The 18,766-nt window shown below is 53.3% G+C and overlaps 1 protein-coding gene across 4 annotated transcripts; it reads right to left on the reverse strand.

Annotated features, from left to right (window-relative positions):
* Nucleotides 1-10,363: 10,363 nt before the first annotated feature.
* Nucleotides 10,364-18,751, reverse strand: LETM2 (leucine zipper and EF-hand containing transmembrane protein 2). Of its 4 annotated transcripts, none has more exons than XM_069800915.1 (11): nt 18,619-18,751; nt 18,153-18,384; nt 17,008-17,464; nt 16,709-16,852; nt 16,231-16,365; nt 15,593-15,796; nt 14,239-14,358; nt 13,501-13,611; nt 13,270-13,356; nt 12,441-12,515; nt 10,364-11,797 (listed from the first exon to the last, which is right to left on the reverse strand). In XM_069800915.1, exons 2-11 carry the CDS (start codon nt 18,176-18,178, stop codon nt 11,747-11,749), a joined length of 1,410 nt encoding a protein of 469 aa, XP_069657016.1. In that variant the 5' UTR covers nt 18,179-18,384; nt 18,619-18,751; the 3' UTR covers nt 10,364-11,746. The 4 variants fall into 4 exon arrangements, with proteins under 4 accessions (XP_069657016.1, XP_069657017.1, XP_069657015.1 ...); XM_069800916.1 differs by having other exon boundaries at nt 18,153-18,362; nt 18,603-18,708; XM_069800914.1 differs by lacking the exon at nt 18,619-18,751 and having other exon boundaries at nt 18,153-18,584.
* Nucleotides 18,752-18,766: the final 15 nt, after the last annotated feature.

The following is an 18,766-nucleotide window of genomic DNA, read 5'->3' on the forward strand; positions in this document are numbered from 1 at the left end:
CTTTGCCAGCCATGACCCCATCCCTGGGCGGAGGGGGTGGGGGGGGAGATGCTCTGGGCTGGCGGGCAATGGGGAAGGGGCTGTAAGGGATCTGGGCACTAGCGCTCATCCAAGCAACTGGTTTGGGAAAACGACATTTGGAGAGTAGCGAGGAAAGGCGGCTGGTTTTGTGGGAACTCTGTTTTCATGGCTCCAACATTCCCCATAAAAGTATTCTCCCATTCAACAACTCAAACCCAGTTGCCTCCTTTTTGCAACCAAAACAACGCGTGCGCAACTCTGATGCTGTCAGAAAGTGTCGCCTGGTGGGTCCTTTCCTGGGGGTGACACCCCCACCCCCCCGCCTCCAAGGGACCGGGTCCCACTGACCTGCAGGTGAGGACCCTGCAGGAGGTGCCACCATCCCCGTGGGCTCAGGGTGACACAGCCCCAGGGCCCCCCCGAGCCCCCGGCGGGGCTGGGGCGGTGGGGGTCCGGCCAGGCAGCCCTCCCCTCCTGACATAACCGCTGCAGCTCTGGTTCAGTCTCTCCACTTTTCCAGTCTTTTTTTCTCTTCTCAGGAAGGAGCTAGTGCCAGCCCCAGCCTGTTTGCATTTAAATTTGACCTGCTGCCTCCAGAAACCGCTGGCCCTGGGAAAGGCATTTCATCACCCAAGAAGCCTGGGTCAGTTAAAGATGCTGCCAAGGACCCTCAGCCGGGGCATCACGGGGGCATCCTGCACCCCACGGCCCCCTGAGCTGCTCGGGCATGCGGGGTCCAGGCAGGGGTGCTGGGTGGTGGCTAACACGGGGGGGCAAGAGGCTGCCAGCCCCTTTACAGAGCACTTAAATAGTTAAGATGAATGGCTGCAGCATCATCGGCCTCACTGGCCCTTTTAAAAGCATCTGCTTGTTGCTATTTTCCTGTGTAAATTAAATCGATCAGCTGTGCTCAGCCTCCCCCCCCCCTCCTAAATTAAGTAGAGCTTTTAATCAAGTGATTTATGTTGAATTCACAGTCCTGGATTAAACTCGCAGCCCAGGCAGCCGGGAGCGGGGGGAGCGGGGCTGGGGGTCTCCATAAATCACCGCTCTCCCTGGGACTGACTTGGCAAGGCGGTGGGGAGAGATGGAGCTCGTGTTTACATCATCAGAAACTGCTGCTATCACAATCTTCTGCTCATTTCCTGGGGTTACCAGGAGGGCAATTAAATATGATAATAAGCAGAGCAACTCCAGCAGCGCTGCTAATGCACACTGCAGGGCTGGGAAAGGGCTGGGCACGCACAGCTGGGCGCCCTCTTTGCATCCCCTTGGGGACCCAGTGCCTTGGGCACAGACAATCCGGTCCCTCTGGCAGAGCCCTGGGGATGCTGCGCTGCCCTTCGTAGGGTCGAAGCTCTGGAGGTCTGGAGGGACGGTGCTGCTTGGACGCTGGTCTCGGAGCAGGGAGATCTGGCTCCTCTCTGCCCTTCCCGGTACGGCATCCTCTTCACGTGGGCAACTCCAGGAGACAGAGATACCCCAAAGCTGGTGTCAGCACCCTTCACTCACAGAGGGTGGCCGCCACACCAACCCCATATGGAGAAGGACCCCGAGCTATCAGCCCCAAGGGTGGCAGCAAGCCCGGGACAAGGCTGCAGGAGCTCATCCTGCAACCCCTGTGCGGGACACCCTGGCAAGCCCCGCTCAGGGCTGCACGGGGACCTGCGGGACCAAAGCCGTCCCCATCGCCCAGTGCTGCTGGATCCGTGCCCGGGGGGTGCCTGTGACCCCTCCAGCACTGCCCGGCACCGGGCCCTCCCCACTACAAATGAAATTAGGAGGTAAGTGGAATGGGGTCCCTCGGGAAATGACCCCAAAACAATGGGGCATCCGGAGTCACTGCCTGCGGGACCCCCCCAAGCGGGTGGCTAGGGACACTGGGCATTGGTGGCTGCCGAGCGCTCAGCCCGCGACGGCGTGTTTGGCTCTCACAGCATCCTTTGTCTCTTCCACTCCTCGCCTTCCTCTTTCTCTCCTTTTAAAGCCCTCCGGCTGTGCGGGACCGAGACAATCTCTTGGCTCGGGCCCAGGACCTGGCTGCTCTGCTCGGCGCAGAGCTGGGCTTTGTCCGCTTGCCAGCCATGGCAGGAAACCTTTGCAATTCCACCTTGACGTGGGGTCCCACGGTCCGGCTCCTGGAGCACTGCTCAGCGGGTGTGTGGGGAGCGACCCCCCCACCCCGGGCCATGGCCGCCCCCGGCCGCCCCGTACGTCCCACCCAGCTGCAGGGTCAGCACCGCCGCAAGGCAGCGGGAGGGGGTCTGGCTCCAACCCCCCCCCCACTGGCCACCCACAGCTGAGCAAAGATGGAGCCAGATGTGCGCAGCTGTGGCGGAGGCAACCTGCGAGGGGGCATGCGGCTCCCCCCAATCCTTACTGCGCCTCGGAGCTGCAGCGGCCGTGCAGCACTCCAATTCTGCGTGGTGCAGGCAGCAGGACAGGCCAGGCAGCCCCCCCCTGCAACCACGCAGGCGAGCGTCGTGGGCAGAGGGGTGCCAGCATCCCTTGGCACCGCACGGTCCCACGCAGCCGCTCTCGCGGCATGGCCGATGGCGAGCGGAGCCGGGAGGAGGTCGTGGTGGCAAAGCTGGGGCAGCTTTCCAGCCATAAATTGCTTCCTTGTGAGGAAATAACCTTGCCCCCCCCCCCAAGAGGCAGGGGGCTGCCGAGCGGAGACTGCGGGAGTAGGGCCACAGCCGTGGTCCCCACCAGCCATCATCATCGGCCCAGGGCTCGTAGCGGTGCTCCCCAAAACCCCAGGGATGTCCATGAGTGGATGCCCCTTCTTGCAGTGTCATCCTTGGGGTGGATGCGGGGGGGCTGCGAGGCAGGGGCAGAGGAGGGCAGCTCTGCAAAGGGGCCACTCACACAGGGGGTCTCTGCCCCGTGCCCTGGGGGGGTCGCCCAGCCCTGCGGTGGCTGTCGGTGTCCTGGCACGCGTCCCAGCTCCGGCCGCACCGGCCGCTCGGGTCCTCCCGAGGCGGGAACTTGGCACGGCTCTCGGCGAGGCTCCCCTGCTGCACATCACCGCCCTGACAGCTCGCGCACCAGACCCTGTCAAACACCACGGATCGGCTTCATTTCATCCAAACAAAACATCGGTTATGAACCGGGGCAGCTGCCCACAATTCCTGCTCCTGTGCGGCAGGCTCCGAAGGGATCCTGCACCCTCTGCGCCCCTGCCTGCTGCCTCACTCCGCAGCTGGCCTCGTGGCACAGCTCTGGGATGGGATGCTCCCAAATCCTGAGCGCAGCTCGTGCCGGGCCGGTAGCGGCACCGTGGCTCAGCTCCAGCTGCGGGGGGAAGCCCTGCAGCATGGGCAGGGGATGAGCATCCCCCCCAGCATCCCCACGCCGCGGCCGGGGCTCCATCGGGTGCAGCTGGGGTGCGTGGGGGTGCGAGGATGGGCAAAGGAGGGACAGGACCATCCCTGGCAGACAAGCTGGGGAAGTTGCCGTCTGCGCCCTGTAACGCTCCGCTCAAGGTTTTGCTATCGAGCCCTTGTTCTACGTTACTTGAAGCTGGTGTAAGCCTCCATCTCCTTTGTTACAAATTTATAACAGAGACAGAAAGCCTGCTAGGAATGCAGTGCTCGAATACAGGAGGCTATAAATCTCAGCCTTTGTTGTGCTTGGGCCTCACTAAATCAGTGCTTTTCCCTCTGAATATTAATCTACTATAAAAGTGCTGACCAGTGCATCTTTCCCCAACAGCTTTCTGGGGAAGAGGCTGACGCAAGGACCAAGGCTGGCTGTGGCACGGGAGATGCTTCTTACCAGCATCCAGCAGAAATCCCCCCGTCGCCCGGGCAAGCCGCTGCCCCCACACCGGCACAGCATCCACTGGCAGGATGGCGACAGACATGGATGCCATAAAGCCCAGCTCCAAGCTGGGAGCAGCGATAGCACGGGGATGCCCAGGGGAAGGATAAACCGGTGGAGGAGCCGGCTCTCCGAGTCGAGGGGAGGGCTGAGAGGTGTTTGGCACCAGCGCGGCTGGAAAAGCTCTCCCCACGCCAAAGCACACACGGCTTTGGATCTCTGCAACGTTTAATTTGCCCGATGTTGCAGAACAGAATCCAGTAATTTATGGGGCTCTGCTGGGTTCGTTTCCTCCGCTCGCTCGGGGGTCGTGTAGCAAAACCGCTGACTCTCCCCTTTTTGTGCCTGTGGGGTAAGAGGGTCCTGGGAAGGCACCTGGGGTCCTGGCACGCCAGGCAGAGCCAAGACTTGGGCACGTGCCGCCGGCTCCGCAGCCCCCGCAGGCGCCTGCTGAGGGGTATCGGGGACCAGAGCTCTGCTCTGCAGCTTTGCAGTACAAATCCACCCGGGAAGGACTTGCCTCTCCCAGCCCAGGGGCTGGCTGCCCATGGCTGGGGGAGGAGATCGAGCCCCATCACCCTGGAAAGCCCTGCAGCAGCCAGGGACCTGCAAGGGCTGGGGTGAAGCTGCGGGGCAGGGGGGATTTTTGGTCTGAAAATGGGTTTGTTCAGAGATGTGTAAGTGGCCCAAGACTGCTCTGGGTTCATCCCCCTCTGCCTGGCTCCAGTGCCCTGCTCCCCCCCGGAGAAGGGTGGCTTTGTTCACAACTTGTGCTCACTTTCAGGCTAAACACCGAAGCTGGCGACCCTGCTGTGCAGCTGGGGGTCACGGCAGGAAAACCGAGGAAGAGCAAGCCCCAGCTTCCAGATCTTTCTAAATTAAAACCACAGGAGGAAAACAGACACGAAGTGACTCCTCGCATACACGCCAGTGTGGCGTGGTCGCAGCAGAGTGCAGCCAGGAGGACGGGGCCACGGGGAGCACCTTAGCTCGCCCTTAGCTCGCCCACGGCTGGGCGGCCGAAGCGCAGCGCCCAAGCGATGCCGCAGGCTCCCCGCCAGCTCCTCTTCGCTCTCCATCTGCAAAACCTCTCAGCAGAAGAATGCGTTGCTCCCTCCACAGCAGGCGCAGGCTGGCTCTGCCTTCGTCCCGCCCCAGGACACCTCGCCAGCCTCCTCCTCTCCCTCTGCCTCGAGCAGGGGCTGCCGGGCAGGAGCATGCCGAGGGAGCCGCTGGCAGCCGGCATGGGGTCAGCACTCAGAGGGAGCAGGTAGGCAATGGGGACGGCTTGCTGCGAGCTTGCTGCGAGCTTGCCAGGGGCTGAGCTGAGCCCCGGGGCTGGGTTGCCACCGTGGCCCTAGGTGCCAACTACTGCTTCCCATGTTAATTACTATTAATGACCATAAAATCAGCAGAGAACAGGCTTCCTCATGCTCCTGCGCCTTGGACGGGTAACTTGCAGCTCCTGACACCCCGGTGAAGCTGCCAAGGATGCAGAGCTGAGCAGCTCGCCTGGATCTTGGGTTACCCGGAGGAAATATGCTGTGTTTAAGCCCCCCCATTTAAGAATGGCAGCAGTGGGTGAGTTTCAGACAGCTGCAGGGCTGGGGGGACGCCTGACCCCGGCAGACGGACCCATCCCCAGCCAGAAGGCATCTCTCATGCAGCACATGATGCTCAAGGGCTGCCGGACCTTTTGGACAAAGCTGCTGCTCGTCTCTGGGCTGTTTGAGCCCAGCTGGCAAAGCAGCCACCGAAGGAGCTATTACCTGATCATTTAACCTCAAACTTCCCTAGCTGGTTGCTAAATACTGCCAGGAAGAGTTCAGTCGCATTCAGAAGTTGGAGCAGTCGCAGGCCTGGAACACCAGGCGGGAGAAGATGACTTCCCTCATTACCTGTATTACGTGGTGTAAGATGTTCTCTTACGATGTATTTAAGGACTATCAGAGTGGCAGTCTTTCAAGGCAACATTACCTGTTTGCAGGCAATTAAGGGTATTATCTCAGTAATTTTCTGCCTACCTCTTGCACCAAGACAGGAAAAGCCCCTGACAATTTGAAATTCAACTCAAATTCTCCAAACACCCTGAAAACTTTCCAGGCTGCCAGAATAACACGGTGCTTGTCACCCGGCCAGTCTTGCCATCGCACCGTGCAGTGCAGAGCCCAGCGGTGGGAGGGGATCCCACCCCGAGATGGGGAGGCAGAGCAGCTCGGGGGTGATGTGGGCTCCCCAGGTGCCAGCTGGGCTCTCTCTGGGGCTGGCATCCTCTTCCCGCGAGCCTGGCAGAGCCGAAGCAGCCCTGGGAGGGGGGGCACATATCTTTGCCCCTCCGTGGCCAAAGGGCTCGCTGGCGGAGCTTGTTCTTCCCCAACTGAGTCCTGACTCCCATCTGTACCAGGGCAGGAGCAAACAGCCTCTCTGGGTGCTGGGAGCTGGGGCAGAGAGGTCTGCAGCGGTCAGGAGGGGGGAGAAAAACCCTCTGTGTGGCCACGGGTGGATCTCCCGGTATGCCAGTCCACTGGCTGCGTGGGGCAGATCACTGCAGGGCAGACCAAGGGTTGGGGGTTGAACCGTGCAGCATCCCCAGAGAGGAGCATTCCAGAGGGACGAGGCCTGTGGAGCGCTTCCGAGATGTGCACAGGGGCAGGTCTGCAGCAGCCCTTCCCCAGGGACTGGGACATCAGCCTGGGGCAGCCCCAGCAACACCCCCCCCATGCTCCGAGTGTGTGTGGGCAGGATGGAGGCATTTCTCCCTCTCCTGGGGGCAGGATCAACCTCGTTTGCTGGGTGACCTGACCCATGAGCTGTCGGTGATTTGCACGTTGTCACAGCCCCCCGCTGCCCCCCAGGACCGCCGTGCTCTGAGCAGGACCCCTGGCGGGGGGGGTGTCTCCTCCGGTTCCCAGGCTGGGTGCACCCCAGGATGCTGAGCCCCCCCCACCGCTCCCCCGCTGTCTGCAAAGCAGGAATGGTTCCAAAAGCAAAGCCCTGCTCCCATCCTCAACCCCAGGACCCCCTGGCTCTGCCAGAAGCCCCTGGGGAGGCAGAGCCACCCCCAGAGAGCCCTGTGCTGGGGGGGCAGGTGGATCCATTTAAACCCTGAGCAGGAGAAGGGCTCCTGCCCTATAGCCTGCAGCCCCCAGAGCATCCTGGACACCACCGGTAAGTGTTCCCCAGCTTTGGGGCTGTGTGCTCTTGTTATTATATTGCTGTTCTCCAGGGAATGGATTATTTTTTTGTGTAACTGAGGCTGTGAAATGGGCTGAGAGGGGTTTTCTCCCCGCAGCTGCTCGCTCCTGCCTCTGCCCAAATAGCTCAGCTGCTGGCAGCAGGGGTTTCTCTGGAAATGTTGCTGGTGAACTGCTGCTGTTAACTCCCGTTGCTGGCTGTTGAGAAACGCAGTGCGCAGCCCTCGCCTCTCCAGAGGGCTGTGGGCATGTGCTATTACTCAAAACTCTTGTTCCCAGAGTCAGGTGTTCAGACACCCCAGATAATTCTGCTTTAGTGACTCGCCTCCGTGTAGGCAGGTTAGAGAACAGGAGAGTGTTGCTTCTACAGCTCCAGAAGCAAGGACAGAAAATCCCTTCCTCCTCTGTGCTCCTGTCTCTCCCTAACAGCCCTTCCCAGGGGTGGCATGGCTTACCCTGCCCGGGCACATGGCTGCACGCAGCCTTGAGGGCTGCTGCAACAAAGCAGTACATATTCCTCCCTGCAATCCGTGACCAGGCAGGCTCATGCATCCTCAGGTTTGCAACAGAGTGTTTGTACCGGTTCGAAATCAGCTTTTCCAAGCCTGTCCCTGTTGGATTGTTTACACCGAGAAACTGATGGCCTGATCCTGCTCAGCTGTTAGTGCTGCTGGTGCACTGGTCCATGTCGGATGCAGCATTGAGGCAGAGGAAAGATGAGCTTGTTGCTGCTGTGCAGAAGGTACCTGCCGGACTCGCTGCACCAGGCAGGCTTGCTTCCATGGGCTGCAAGGAGAGTAGTGGTTAGGTGCGGAGGAAACGTGTCTGTGCTGGTGATGCTTGCACAGGGGCTCGCTTTTGGGGGGCCTGGGGCCGGGCACGGCTCTGGCACTGGCTCCCAGGCAGGCTGCAGGAGCAGCAACCGGGGTGGTGATGCCCACATGTGCGTGGGAGCCTTGGGGAGCCCATCTCCAACCTGCCTGCGCCCCACCGATTGCAGGCAGCATCTCCCCCCTGCCTGCCCTGCCCACGGGCAGCACTGCAAAGCGTGGGGCCGGCTCTGCAGCACGCAAGTCCGAGTGGGTTTGTTTTGCTTCTGTTGGCTGGAACGGGTCTGGAAGCAGGGCTGGGGTCTGAGCTTTGAAGCTCAGCTGCTGCTGCTGCAGGCATGGAGAAAACAGAAACCTTTGAAGTCTGGTTGGTGCTGAAAACACTTCATTACCCTGCGCTAGTGAATGGCTGATTCTGGGAATTTGAAATTCCTCAGCGGTGATGGGTGCCTTCAGAGGGGCTCTGTCGAGAGGGCATTTCTGGGTAACGCTCCCTCCTGTGGCTCTTAATTGCCCCTGGAAATACAAACAAATTCTCAACCAAACTTCACCTTCCCCGACACAGACGTTGGTTTGTTACTGGAAGGTTGCGTGCGAGGACCAGACTCTCCATGTGCTGCTCTGTTGTTACAGGGCTGCAGCCAGCTCTTTAAAATGAGAAAGGGCTCGCAACGCGCCTCGTACATGTGGCTTTTATGTGTTGCTTGGGGAGCTGGAGCTTGAACCCAACAGGGCTGTTGGCCAGGCGTGAGCCGGAGGAGAGCTGCACACAGGGCTGTCTGCCCTCCACGCTGGCTCAGGTAGCCCCAGATACTGGGGAGCAGCAAGAGCAAGCGAGGTCCCAGTGCCGTTCCCAGTCTGACTTGTCTTCGCAAGATCTCGGTGTTTTTAATACTGGTTGCTGACCGACACTTATACCCGCGGGCAGGATCCTGCCTTAAATTCGAGGGGCTCCACCGAGAGCGGTACGAGCAGGCAGGACGGGCAAGGTTTTTGCATCTGTTTTTAAAGGGCTTTGCAGCCTTGGGCCTGGCCCTGCAGAGCCTCGGCTCTCCGGCCATGGGTCAACAGCCCTGCCCACTGCCACCCCAGGCATGTACTGGGCTGGGGGTGGGCGAGCAGGGTGCTGTGTTCCCAGACAAGGCGTGTTCGCTCCGAGAAGCCCATTTTGGGTTTTTTTTCGGTGAAAGAACTGGACGGTGCTGCTATCTGCCGGTGGGAAGTGGCACTGGGAGGGCTGGCAGCCCGCGGCCGTGGCTCGGTGGGGGCCCGGCCCGCCCCACGCGTGTTCGGGACAGGGGTTAAGGGTGGGCGTCCAGGTGCCGGCAGCCGTGCTGGGCGGGCTGCGGGCAGAGCCTGTAGGAGCCCGGCATAGCCCGGCCTCTGCTGCGATACCAGCCGTGGTTTCCAGCTTAGGGAAAGCAGCGGCGGAGGTTTATTTGCATGACTTGTGGGGAGGTTAATTAACTTCACGTTGTGCTAGAAGAACATGTGCCTTGGTAATGTAAACTGCTGGCAAAGAACAGGGGTTTGGGGTAGTGTGGCAGAGCTGGAAAAATCATCCATGGCCATGGAACTGTTGTATGTGTCTGCTAGCGTGGGACAGGGATCATCCCTCAGATTGCATTAGCATTAGCCAGTCTATCCATCCATCCTACAGAGTCAGCTCTGGATCCACAGTTGGATAGCTGATACCATTTGCAAACAGATCAGAGCAGGTCTCTGGAGCTGGGTCTGTGGCAGTGACCCTTTGGCTAATGGTACCTGCTTTTCTACTTCTCTCGAAGCTACACATGCAGCTCCATGAAAGCACATGCAACTTTGGCGCCTGAATTGACACGGCAGCTTCAGTAAGGAGCTCGAAGATAAGAAGTTCCTAAATGCATGGCTTGGCTGGAGTTGTCTCAGTCCCCACAGCAATAGGTTATTCAAGCTTTTTTTCACTGCCATTTCTTTTCTTTTGCACTTCAAGAAATCCCATCCACGGTTACACCGAGCTTCCTTACCTCATCAAAAATACTAACTTTCCTCCTGTCTGTGACACTCTTGTTTTGATACGGTTTAGTGAACTAGGCTGGCTCTGCAAGCCCAGTTTGTGTGCTTTAAAACAGGGAGACTTTTCCCTCGCATAGCTCTTCCAACTCACCTTGAACTTAGGAATTCCCTCTCACTATTTACATGCTTTAGCCATAATACAGAAATTACTTGCATTCTTTTACTCCTGCACACTAATCTCAGTGCTCAACACCAGTGAAATCTTGCACTGAACAACATTTGTACTCAGCTCTTTAGCGGGTGAAATGCTTTTCTAGACGAAGCGGGCTCTGCAGATGTTTGGTCCCAGCTCTGTTCAAATACAGCAACTGTCAGTGTTATCAAGGAGACAAGGCTTCTGTTAAATAGACAAGTAGCCAGAGGCTGTTCTAGCCCCATCAGCAAAGTAATGGCTGCCAGCAATATCTCATCTGGGCTATGCAGAGGCAAGAGCAACACTTGAGCAACGGGGTTATTTTATTGAAATAAAATTTGTTCTCATTTACTAACCACCAGCTAAATACAAATATTCAGCATTACATACTGGCTGTACTAACAAGGCAGGGGTGCAGGTACAGAACTAAGAACACAGTATGACGGTAGCTGTCTTCTGCAAGCTGTTTCTGCATTGCTAGTAAGAGCCTGAAGTCACGTGTTTAAAGTGCTGATAACACCTGACCTTGAGATGACTGGCTTTTTTTGAGTTGGATTGTTCTAAAGGCTGTCTGACCTCTAGAAAAGACATATCATTCTACTTAGCACCAAGTCTAACTTTAATTTTACAGTAAGTATAAATATACATATTTAAAACCCATAATGTGAGTAATTTCTGAACATTTACATAGGACAAAGTAAAAAATTAACAAATGCTAAAAACAGCTTTTCAGTATCCTCCTATAGAGTCTACCAAAAAAACAGTCAACACTGGAGTGTGTGGAGAATCATTTTGTAAAGTATAGCAAGTCTGAGAGCACTTGCTGATGCGTAGTTCTGAGCCTGGTGAGGTTCAGCGAAGTCTGACATCAGACTTGGGCAATGTGTGTGGGTCCCCAGGTTGCCACCTCACAGGACCCAGTGAGATCCTAAAAATGCAAGTCTCTGCCTTCTATAACAGTGTCTGGCCCCGATGCAGCTCTTACTGATGAATGCAACCACTCACGCAGTGGAAGCTGTCCTCTTTGCTGCTCTGCTTTTGTCCAGCAAGTTCACAAGTCTTTCTGACCAGTTAAGTTCAACCACACCACTGAGGAGAGCGATGGTCCTCCCTTTGCTGTGGTTATTCTCCTTGGTACAAACGCGACCGTGAAATACAATGGCTACACGGGTCATTCTGTGTGCTAGTTATTGGTTAAACCACGCTAACTAGGATCAAGAGCTTGAGCTTGTAAAGCTGCGGCAGCAGGACAAGCTGCAAGCCCTGGATGTGTGGGTATGTTCCTGCAGAGGATTTCAAACTGTAGAACAGGCTTTACCGGACTTCCAGCCTAGCTCATTCTGCACCCAGGCTTTTATGACAATGAAAAGCTGCCTTTCCTAAGGCTTAAGAGCACAAACACCTCTTCAGTAACAGCACAGACAGTAGCGTCATTATTAACATATTTACAACATAAGTTAAAATGTTGGGGGCAGGGGATCTGGTACCAAAGAGAAGCCGGTGCCATCCAGATAGCCTTAGCATGGCCTAGTTGCTAATAAGCTTGGAATAGATAGAGCAGCCCCTGAGGGCTACTGACACCTTTTTGTGTAAAGCAGCCTCCTGGAAAGTCATTCTTTCTTTTTAAGGAGGTGCAGAGACAAAAGCTCTTCTCTCCCACTGTTATGACAGTCCTTGCTGGTTTCAGGCTAGACTCCATTGGCGCCGGCCTTGCTGCTCTGAGATGCTTCCATTTTAGTCTAGGTGTAAGAGAAAGTTACAGATTTTAGGCAGTACCAATACAAATGCTTCTTGACATTCAAAACTTGTTTTGAAGAAGGTATCTTCCCAGTTACTATGGGAAGCTGCTATAGAGAATAACAGCTGACTAAGAACAAAGTTCTTCAGGGTAAAGAAGCATTCTCTTGTTGATAAAAGTCAGTCTGGACTCCCAAACTTGCCTTAAGTGGATGTCCTAGATGTATACATAAGCAGGTAAATTGAAATAAAATATTCACAAAGGAAAATAGGCAAAAGAAAGGCAAGTCACTGTAGAAATACTTTTACAGATAAAAAATAGCACTTAACACTGTGGTGGTTCTGAGGGAAGGCTGGTCTAGCCTAGTGGTCCAAAGCAGATTATCACGGAAGAGTACAAGGAAAGGACATACTGGTAATTCCCCACAATGGTCTGCTACCTTCCCCGATTTGACTGCAGTCTCTCAGTCACACATGGTATTTTTGTATTTAACAGCCCTCAATGTAGTTCTCATCCAAAATCCCTCCAGTCGCTCCTTGAACTTCACATTCACACCATCTTGAAGCACAAATTTTCACAGTCTGTCTCCAAGCTGTGTGAAGAACTATCTCCTTTGGAAAGTCTAAGAATTTTGAAAAGCTTACCTCTCGTGGGGGAGGCTTAACTGACACTTCTGAGACTGGCAATTTCTCTGTTGGCTGAGATACAAATTCTTCATTCTTTAAGGAAAAAGCAGCTTTAAGTCACAGAACCCTCTCAGAAAACAAAGCTCTAGCTAGATCCCCTTCAGTCACTTCTCCTTTCTGAATGAGGCTGTTCCCTGCAATCCATGTTTGTGAAAGCTGTATGTCGGCATTGCCATCATTTCCCCTACGCAATTGAACAGAGCTATTTGGAAATACTTCTAGCAGTAGACACAATATTCTCCTTTAACTTCTGTTGCTGCTTTTATCAGCTTGGACTAATCTAAGCAATTCACTTCAGCCTTATGCTGAGAACCATATGCTCTGGCTTTCTTACTCTAGATATTTTGGCTTTTTTTGTCCTGGACAACTCAGCCCAAGTTCACTAGGACTGCTGAAAACAAGTCACCTTTAACTGGCTTCCTCTGAGCTAAATGTACGTGGATTGAAGTCTCTGTATTTATGTGAATAAAGCAACTTAGAAGCTTGTGAGTGCTCCTCTGTGGGAGGCCCGTAACATGGTATTGAATAACGAGCTGTTTCCAGCAAAAGGACAAGATGTGCCATAGCAGATCTCTGGGCCCTTTCATTGTCTCTTAAGCCAGAGTATGCAGCTGTGAAGCTCTCAGGCAAAAACATGTACACAATGCAAGAATATACATTGCTTATGTGCTCTGTGCAATGGCGTCAAACATTGGGTTTTGTCTAGCTTTGGAAAGGTTTGTTCACACGCTCTTCCCAAAGATTACAGCACACTCATTTTCCCACTTGCAGACTGCTATTTTCTTACCTTTCTTCCCTGTACAATGGGGGCAGGATCCACTAGCGTCTCTTGACCTTCGAGAACGGATGTCATGATTTCAGCAGTTTCACCTATCTACAGAAGAACATATAGTTCAGCACAGTTATAACTCCAGTCCACTTGGAGGATCAAAGAACAAGATTCATATCACAGGGCTTCATTTCTATAACGTGTTAATGGTTAAACTATTAACCTGAAAGATTTATTCAAACAACTCACCTTATTTTGTGGAACTGGAACAGATTGTGGCTTTATATCTATCAAGTACAAGGCACGGGAAAGCAGGAGCAAAGAAGGTGGAACATTCTCTTTTAAATGCAGATCCAGCCACTGTTAGGCGAAAACAGAAGGAAAAGTTATTTCATATTGGCTCTATGTCAGTACTTTTTTATATAGCACTCTTTGTCCTCAAAGATCTTAAAGCTATCTTGAGTTTGGCTAATACAGTTTTAAGTTACCACAATGAGAAGAAATAGTTTTGAAGAGTTAAGCACACCATACGAAATACACACTAGAGAGGAAGTTTCCAGCTACTAGTGAGTTACCAACATCACTGCTGACAAAGAGCCAACAGTGAAAGCTAAGTACTTCGAATTGCCTACAGCTTATGTGAGATACAGCATCTACAGCAGTATCTGTAATCTGTTTGAATGCTTACAAAAGGCTAGAGTTGGCCCTGCTACAAGTCTTGGCTACTTTAGAAGCTTAAAACATATTCTACCCCCCCACACTTCATCTTGCTTCTAGCTGGCCCTGATGCTACTTCTTGGGTTTTCTCTTTAGTCTAAGACATAATCTGGATACTTCATGTCTTAATGCTCAGCTATGCAGGTGAGGATCCACCTAGAAACACTTGCATTAATTCTTAGTGAAATCGTGCCTGCTCTATCTGAACACTGCATGCCACTCTGTCCTAGGAGAACCTTGTCAAACAAGACCAGACCAAAGCATACTTGCCTGTCTGAGCTGTTCCTTTAGTTGCTCCTCCGAGAGACCCAATGACCGCATTCCTCTGGCTCTGCACGCACTCTGCAGTTCAGACACACTTAGGCCACTGACTCCTTCCTTGGCAATCATCTGAAATGAAAAGGAATGTTCCTATCTAGGCACAGAGTAAGCCAAAACCCTGACGTACTTGATGAGCTTCAGCCCAAAGAACTGTCTGTCTAGGTAAATGTGCGTAAAGTCATACCAATACAAAGATGAGACAGAACTGACTTTGTAGACAATTTCTTCTGTCCTTAAAAGCTGACAGTCTTCAGCTACAGAGGATGAAAAACTTTGGTCCTGATTATTTTGTTTCCCCCCTGCCCCAAGTACTGAGAATTTCACTTTTACATGTGATCCTACAGGTTTGAAGAATTCACTCAAAGGCAGGTGACCCTGAGACCCTGAGTCAAGACTGCAGGCTTTAAAGCTGAACCTGTGGTTAGTTGCACATGCCTTTCAGTACTGGTCACCTCTTAACTAGCAAGAAGTCTTCCGGTCTTTCTTCTGTGTCGTAATAGGATTCTTAACACCATTTCAAATTACATTTCCTACACAATCATAAAATTAGGCTGGAAGGGACTTGTGGATGTCCCCAGTCCAACCTCCTGTCCAAAAGATGGTTGACTTAAAAGTTTCTTTACATTGCTCAGCCTTTTCCATTTATGCTTTGAGCCTCTCTAGGGATGGGGATTTCACAACCTCTAGACAACCTGTTCCTCTGTCTACCCCCTCACTGATTTTAATATTTTTTCTTATCAAGTTGGAATTTCCCTTGCTGCAACTTATGACCGCTACCTGTTGTCCTTTCACTATGCACCTGTAAGTCTGGTTCCATTTTCTAAATAACCCCATTAGGCAGTTGAAAACAGCAAGCAGATTCTCCCTTGGCCGCCTCCAGGCTAAATAAATCCAGCCACTTTATAAACTAATATACACTCATACTGAATTCAGTTGGTTAAAATCTGGTGTTTCCATACAATATTTATTCCAAAATTGGAACCTCCCTTTTTCACAAGTTCATATGACTCCAGAATAAAAATATAAGGGTGTTCTAAAGTGACAATATCTGCAGTGCCACACTCGTCAGGGTTCACCAAAGGCAGCAAGGGTGCAGAAGGATGAACTCTGATTCTGTTTTTTTCTGGAATCTCTCATGAGGAGAATCCAACTCCCATCAATATTAACTTTGCGTCTGAGGAGGGAGTGTGGGCTGTGACACATGCCTTACGTACAGCAGGCAGTGATTCAGAGGGCAGAACTTGAGATTGCGAAAAGCGTGCGTTCCACCACAGAAGTTATATCTGTGCTATTTTAAACTTACTTCATCGTCTGCCTTGATAGTTCTGAGTCTCAGCAGCAGCTGAAAGCGGAGCAGATTGTTGGTGCCAATGGGCTGCAGCTCAAGCAATTTGCAAAGAGCTACCAACTGCGGCCGTTCCAAGTGTTCCAGGGTCAGCTCATCCTCAAAGAGCTTGGAGAAGCGTACGATCTCCTGGGTACTGGGCTGATGGCCGGTGTGACGAATCTAAACAAAGCACAGGCATCAGGGCAAAAGCCAAACCTGAAGAGAATCACAGTTTGTGAATCCTCTTCCTCCTCTAAGGAAGAAGCCCTTCCTGTTTCTCAGGCTGGTATTTGTATCTCTGGATGGAAACAAAATGATACAGTTAAAAGGCCAAAGTGAAGCAGTGCTCTTAAGTGGCCACTTAAAGGATTTCACAGGGTAAAACTTTCACTATTGTTCCAGGATGAAATTGCTGGTCTGACAGATGGGGTCAAAAGCTAGTGTCAGTAGGGTATTAGCTGCAAGAATGTATCCAGTGAAAAGTAACACCTGACAGCTCTGTGCTGTCAAAACTCTCTGCAATCTTTGTATAAATCCCATATTCTCTGCCCAAAATGACAGCACTAAACTGGTGTAACTACTGTTGCTGTCATCCCCAGCGCAGCCCATTTTACCTGGTGCACGTAAGAAGAGAATTGTTTTCCTTGTCCTGTATCTGCTTTGTTCCTTTTGGCCATCTCTGCAACGGTCTCCTGCAGGAACTTTGCTAATTCCAGCTTTGCATTTAATTTCTTTTTCTGCTTTTCTTCCTTCATTTAGGAAATAAAACAATTAGAAATTCCACTTGAAAATCAGAAGGGAGGGGATTCTGGGAAAGAGATGAAGTAAGACTTCAGTACTGAAAGCAAACAGGCTTTGGTTAGTGTAGAAAACGAAATTGCTGCGCACTTTCCTACCAATCACTGTTTACAACACAGTCTTCAAATTCTGCTGTCCTGTATAGGAATAAGCTAGGAATGTCTGACCTAGACGTGTGTGTGAGGCTGATACTCATTTACAGCAGCAGGCAGGAAACAACAGCTCTTTATGCAGCTGTACACATGTTCTACTGAGCTGGAGTGCACAGTCTACATCTTCAGAAAGGACACAAACCTTTTTTGACTCTGTCTCAAACGTCGAGGGCAGCATTTCAGGGAAGAGTTTCAAGAACACAGGTAACAGAAATTCCATGAAGGGGACAATGACAAACACCAGGAAGGGCACCAGCCGGAAGAGATCTGCACAAGTTCTCAGCAACTGTACAGAGAAGAGCACAGCAGATATTACTATTCAGCCAGACACACAAAAAAATGTGTTCCAAAAGTGTGGAAACAGAGCGGTTAAAATTCTTTCATTACAGCAAGCCTCTTAAAGCATCTTTTTAGCAAGGTGTTCGTATGTCTGGCACTTACCCTTCGTCTCTCCCTCCTAGTGAGGATCTGACCGTGTAACAGCCTCCACACCATCCTGGCAGCCACCTTGGTGTCAATCCAAAGCAAGTGGAATCCATTGTAATAATGTTTCAGTTCATCCACAATTTTTTGGCGTAAAGACTTTTTGCCCACGGGACTCTCTATGACTTGTTTTGTTGGAGTTTTAGCAGGCTGAGTACCCTGGTTTACAGTACTTCGGTGGGGTGGAGGTTCATCTCGGAGCTGCTGACGCAAGCAGGCGGACGTGTGAAACGTTCGCACAACTTCAGCTGGCGAGTGAGGTAGACAGGTGCCCGACCGTGTGGAGTGCAGCAGTGGCTGGTTTTCAGAGTCTCTTATGCAAGTCCGGTTTAAATGAGAATCCACTAGTTGGACAAAAGCAACTGCTGGAGCATATGGAGAATTGGAGTGCGCAAGAAGATGGGAGCCTCTGAAACTGGAGAGGTATGTAAGCAAGTGAGAGCGCATTGTGGCTAAGGTACCCAGGCATTACGTACAAATTAATGTTCTCAGTGCCACATTAATCTTGTGAAATTGATCTTGTGGCTGCCTCAGTATCTGAGATTCTGATCCCTCAGCAACGGATAAAATATTGAGAATTTGTCCCATGCTAACAACCTGTCTCTTGGGGGAGAATAACTCAAGACTTCAGACTGGCCCTAGGAAGCCCTTCTGTCAATTGTGTTGGCTGAAAGTTGCCAGCTGCGAACAAAGAAAAACCAAAGCCCCTTCTCTTCTCGCCAACCGTTTAGAACAGAGTTCTGTGTATTGCCTGCGTCAGCTGGAAAAGACAGGCTGTACACCGGAGAGAGGCAAGCGGTTAGATAGCTTTATAAAAAAAGCTAAGACCTCGCAGACTGCTGTGCATTCCAACAGCTGCTGAAGTCCCTTAGTGTTAGCTAAATCAAGCCTTGTGCTTCTCACGTTTAGCCAGGGAATCTTTTGTAGAAGTAAGCGCTCTAGTTCAAAGCGTGGGTACTGCGCTGAACGCGTACACCAGCAAACATGGGAACGGCACCGTAAATAAACCGCTGAAGAAACGCATTTTCAGGCCCGGCAGCCCCCTTGCCCCCCCCCGAGGTGCTGCGGCACGGAGCACCCGTCAGACTCAACCCACCGCTTACCTCAACCGGGCCCTTGCCAGGAGCATGGTACAGCGGTAGAAGGGCCGGGGTGCCACGGAGTCATCGGCTCCGGCCGGACGCGGACAGCGGAGGGACCCTCATCTCCAGCGGCGAGCGGCCGGGGGGTCTCGGGGAGCGGGCGGCGAGGCGGCCGGGCAGGGGGGGACGGGACGGGCCCTGGGGGGGCCCGCCAGGCCTCTGGCGCATCACCTTCCCGCCGGTGTCGGTGCCGCTGCCGTGGGTGCGAGGGGAGACGTGAGCGGGCGCGGCGGGCCGGGTCGCCCCGGGCTGGCCGGGGGACAGGGCCCGCCGGCTGCTGAGGCCGCACCGGGGTGTTCCCCGCAGGTTCCCCCGGCAGGGCCGGGTCCCGGTCCCTCCCCGCCCTCTCGGCTGGGCTGTCCCAGCCACGCTACTCCTTCCCGGTGCCGGTGCCAGTGCCGGCCCGTTCACCGCCCGCCCTGCTCACCGCCGGCCTCAGTCCTCCCGGGCTGTCCCATCGCGCCCCTGCCCGCGCCGGTCTAGCCCGCCGAGCGGCGCTCTATGGTTCTCTCTCCGTCGCTCCATCGCGGTGCGTCACAGCCCCTTCGGCAGGAGCCAATCAGAAAGCAGGACTG

Source organism: Haliaeetus albicilla, chromosome 13 (genome assembly GCF_947461875.1).
Source record: "Haliaeetus albicilla chromosome 13, bHalAlb1.1, whole genome shotgun sequence".
NCBI classification, from domain to species: domain Eukaryota; kingdom Metazoa; phylum Chordata; class Aves; order Accipitriformes; family Accipitridae; genus Haliaeetus; species Haliaeetus albicilla.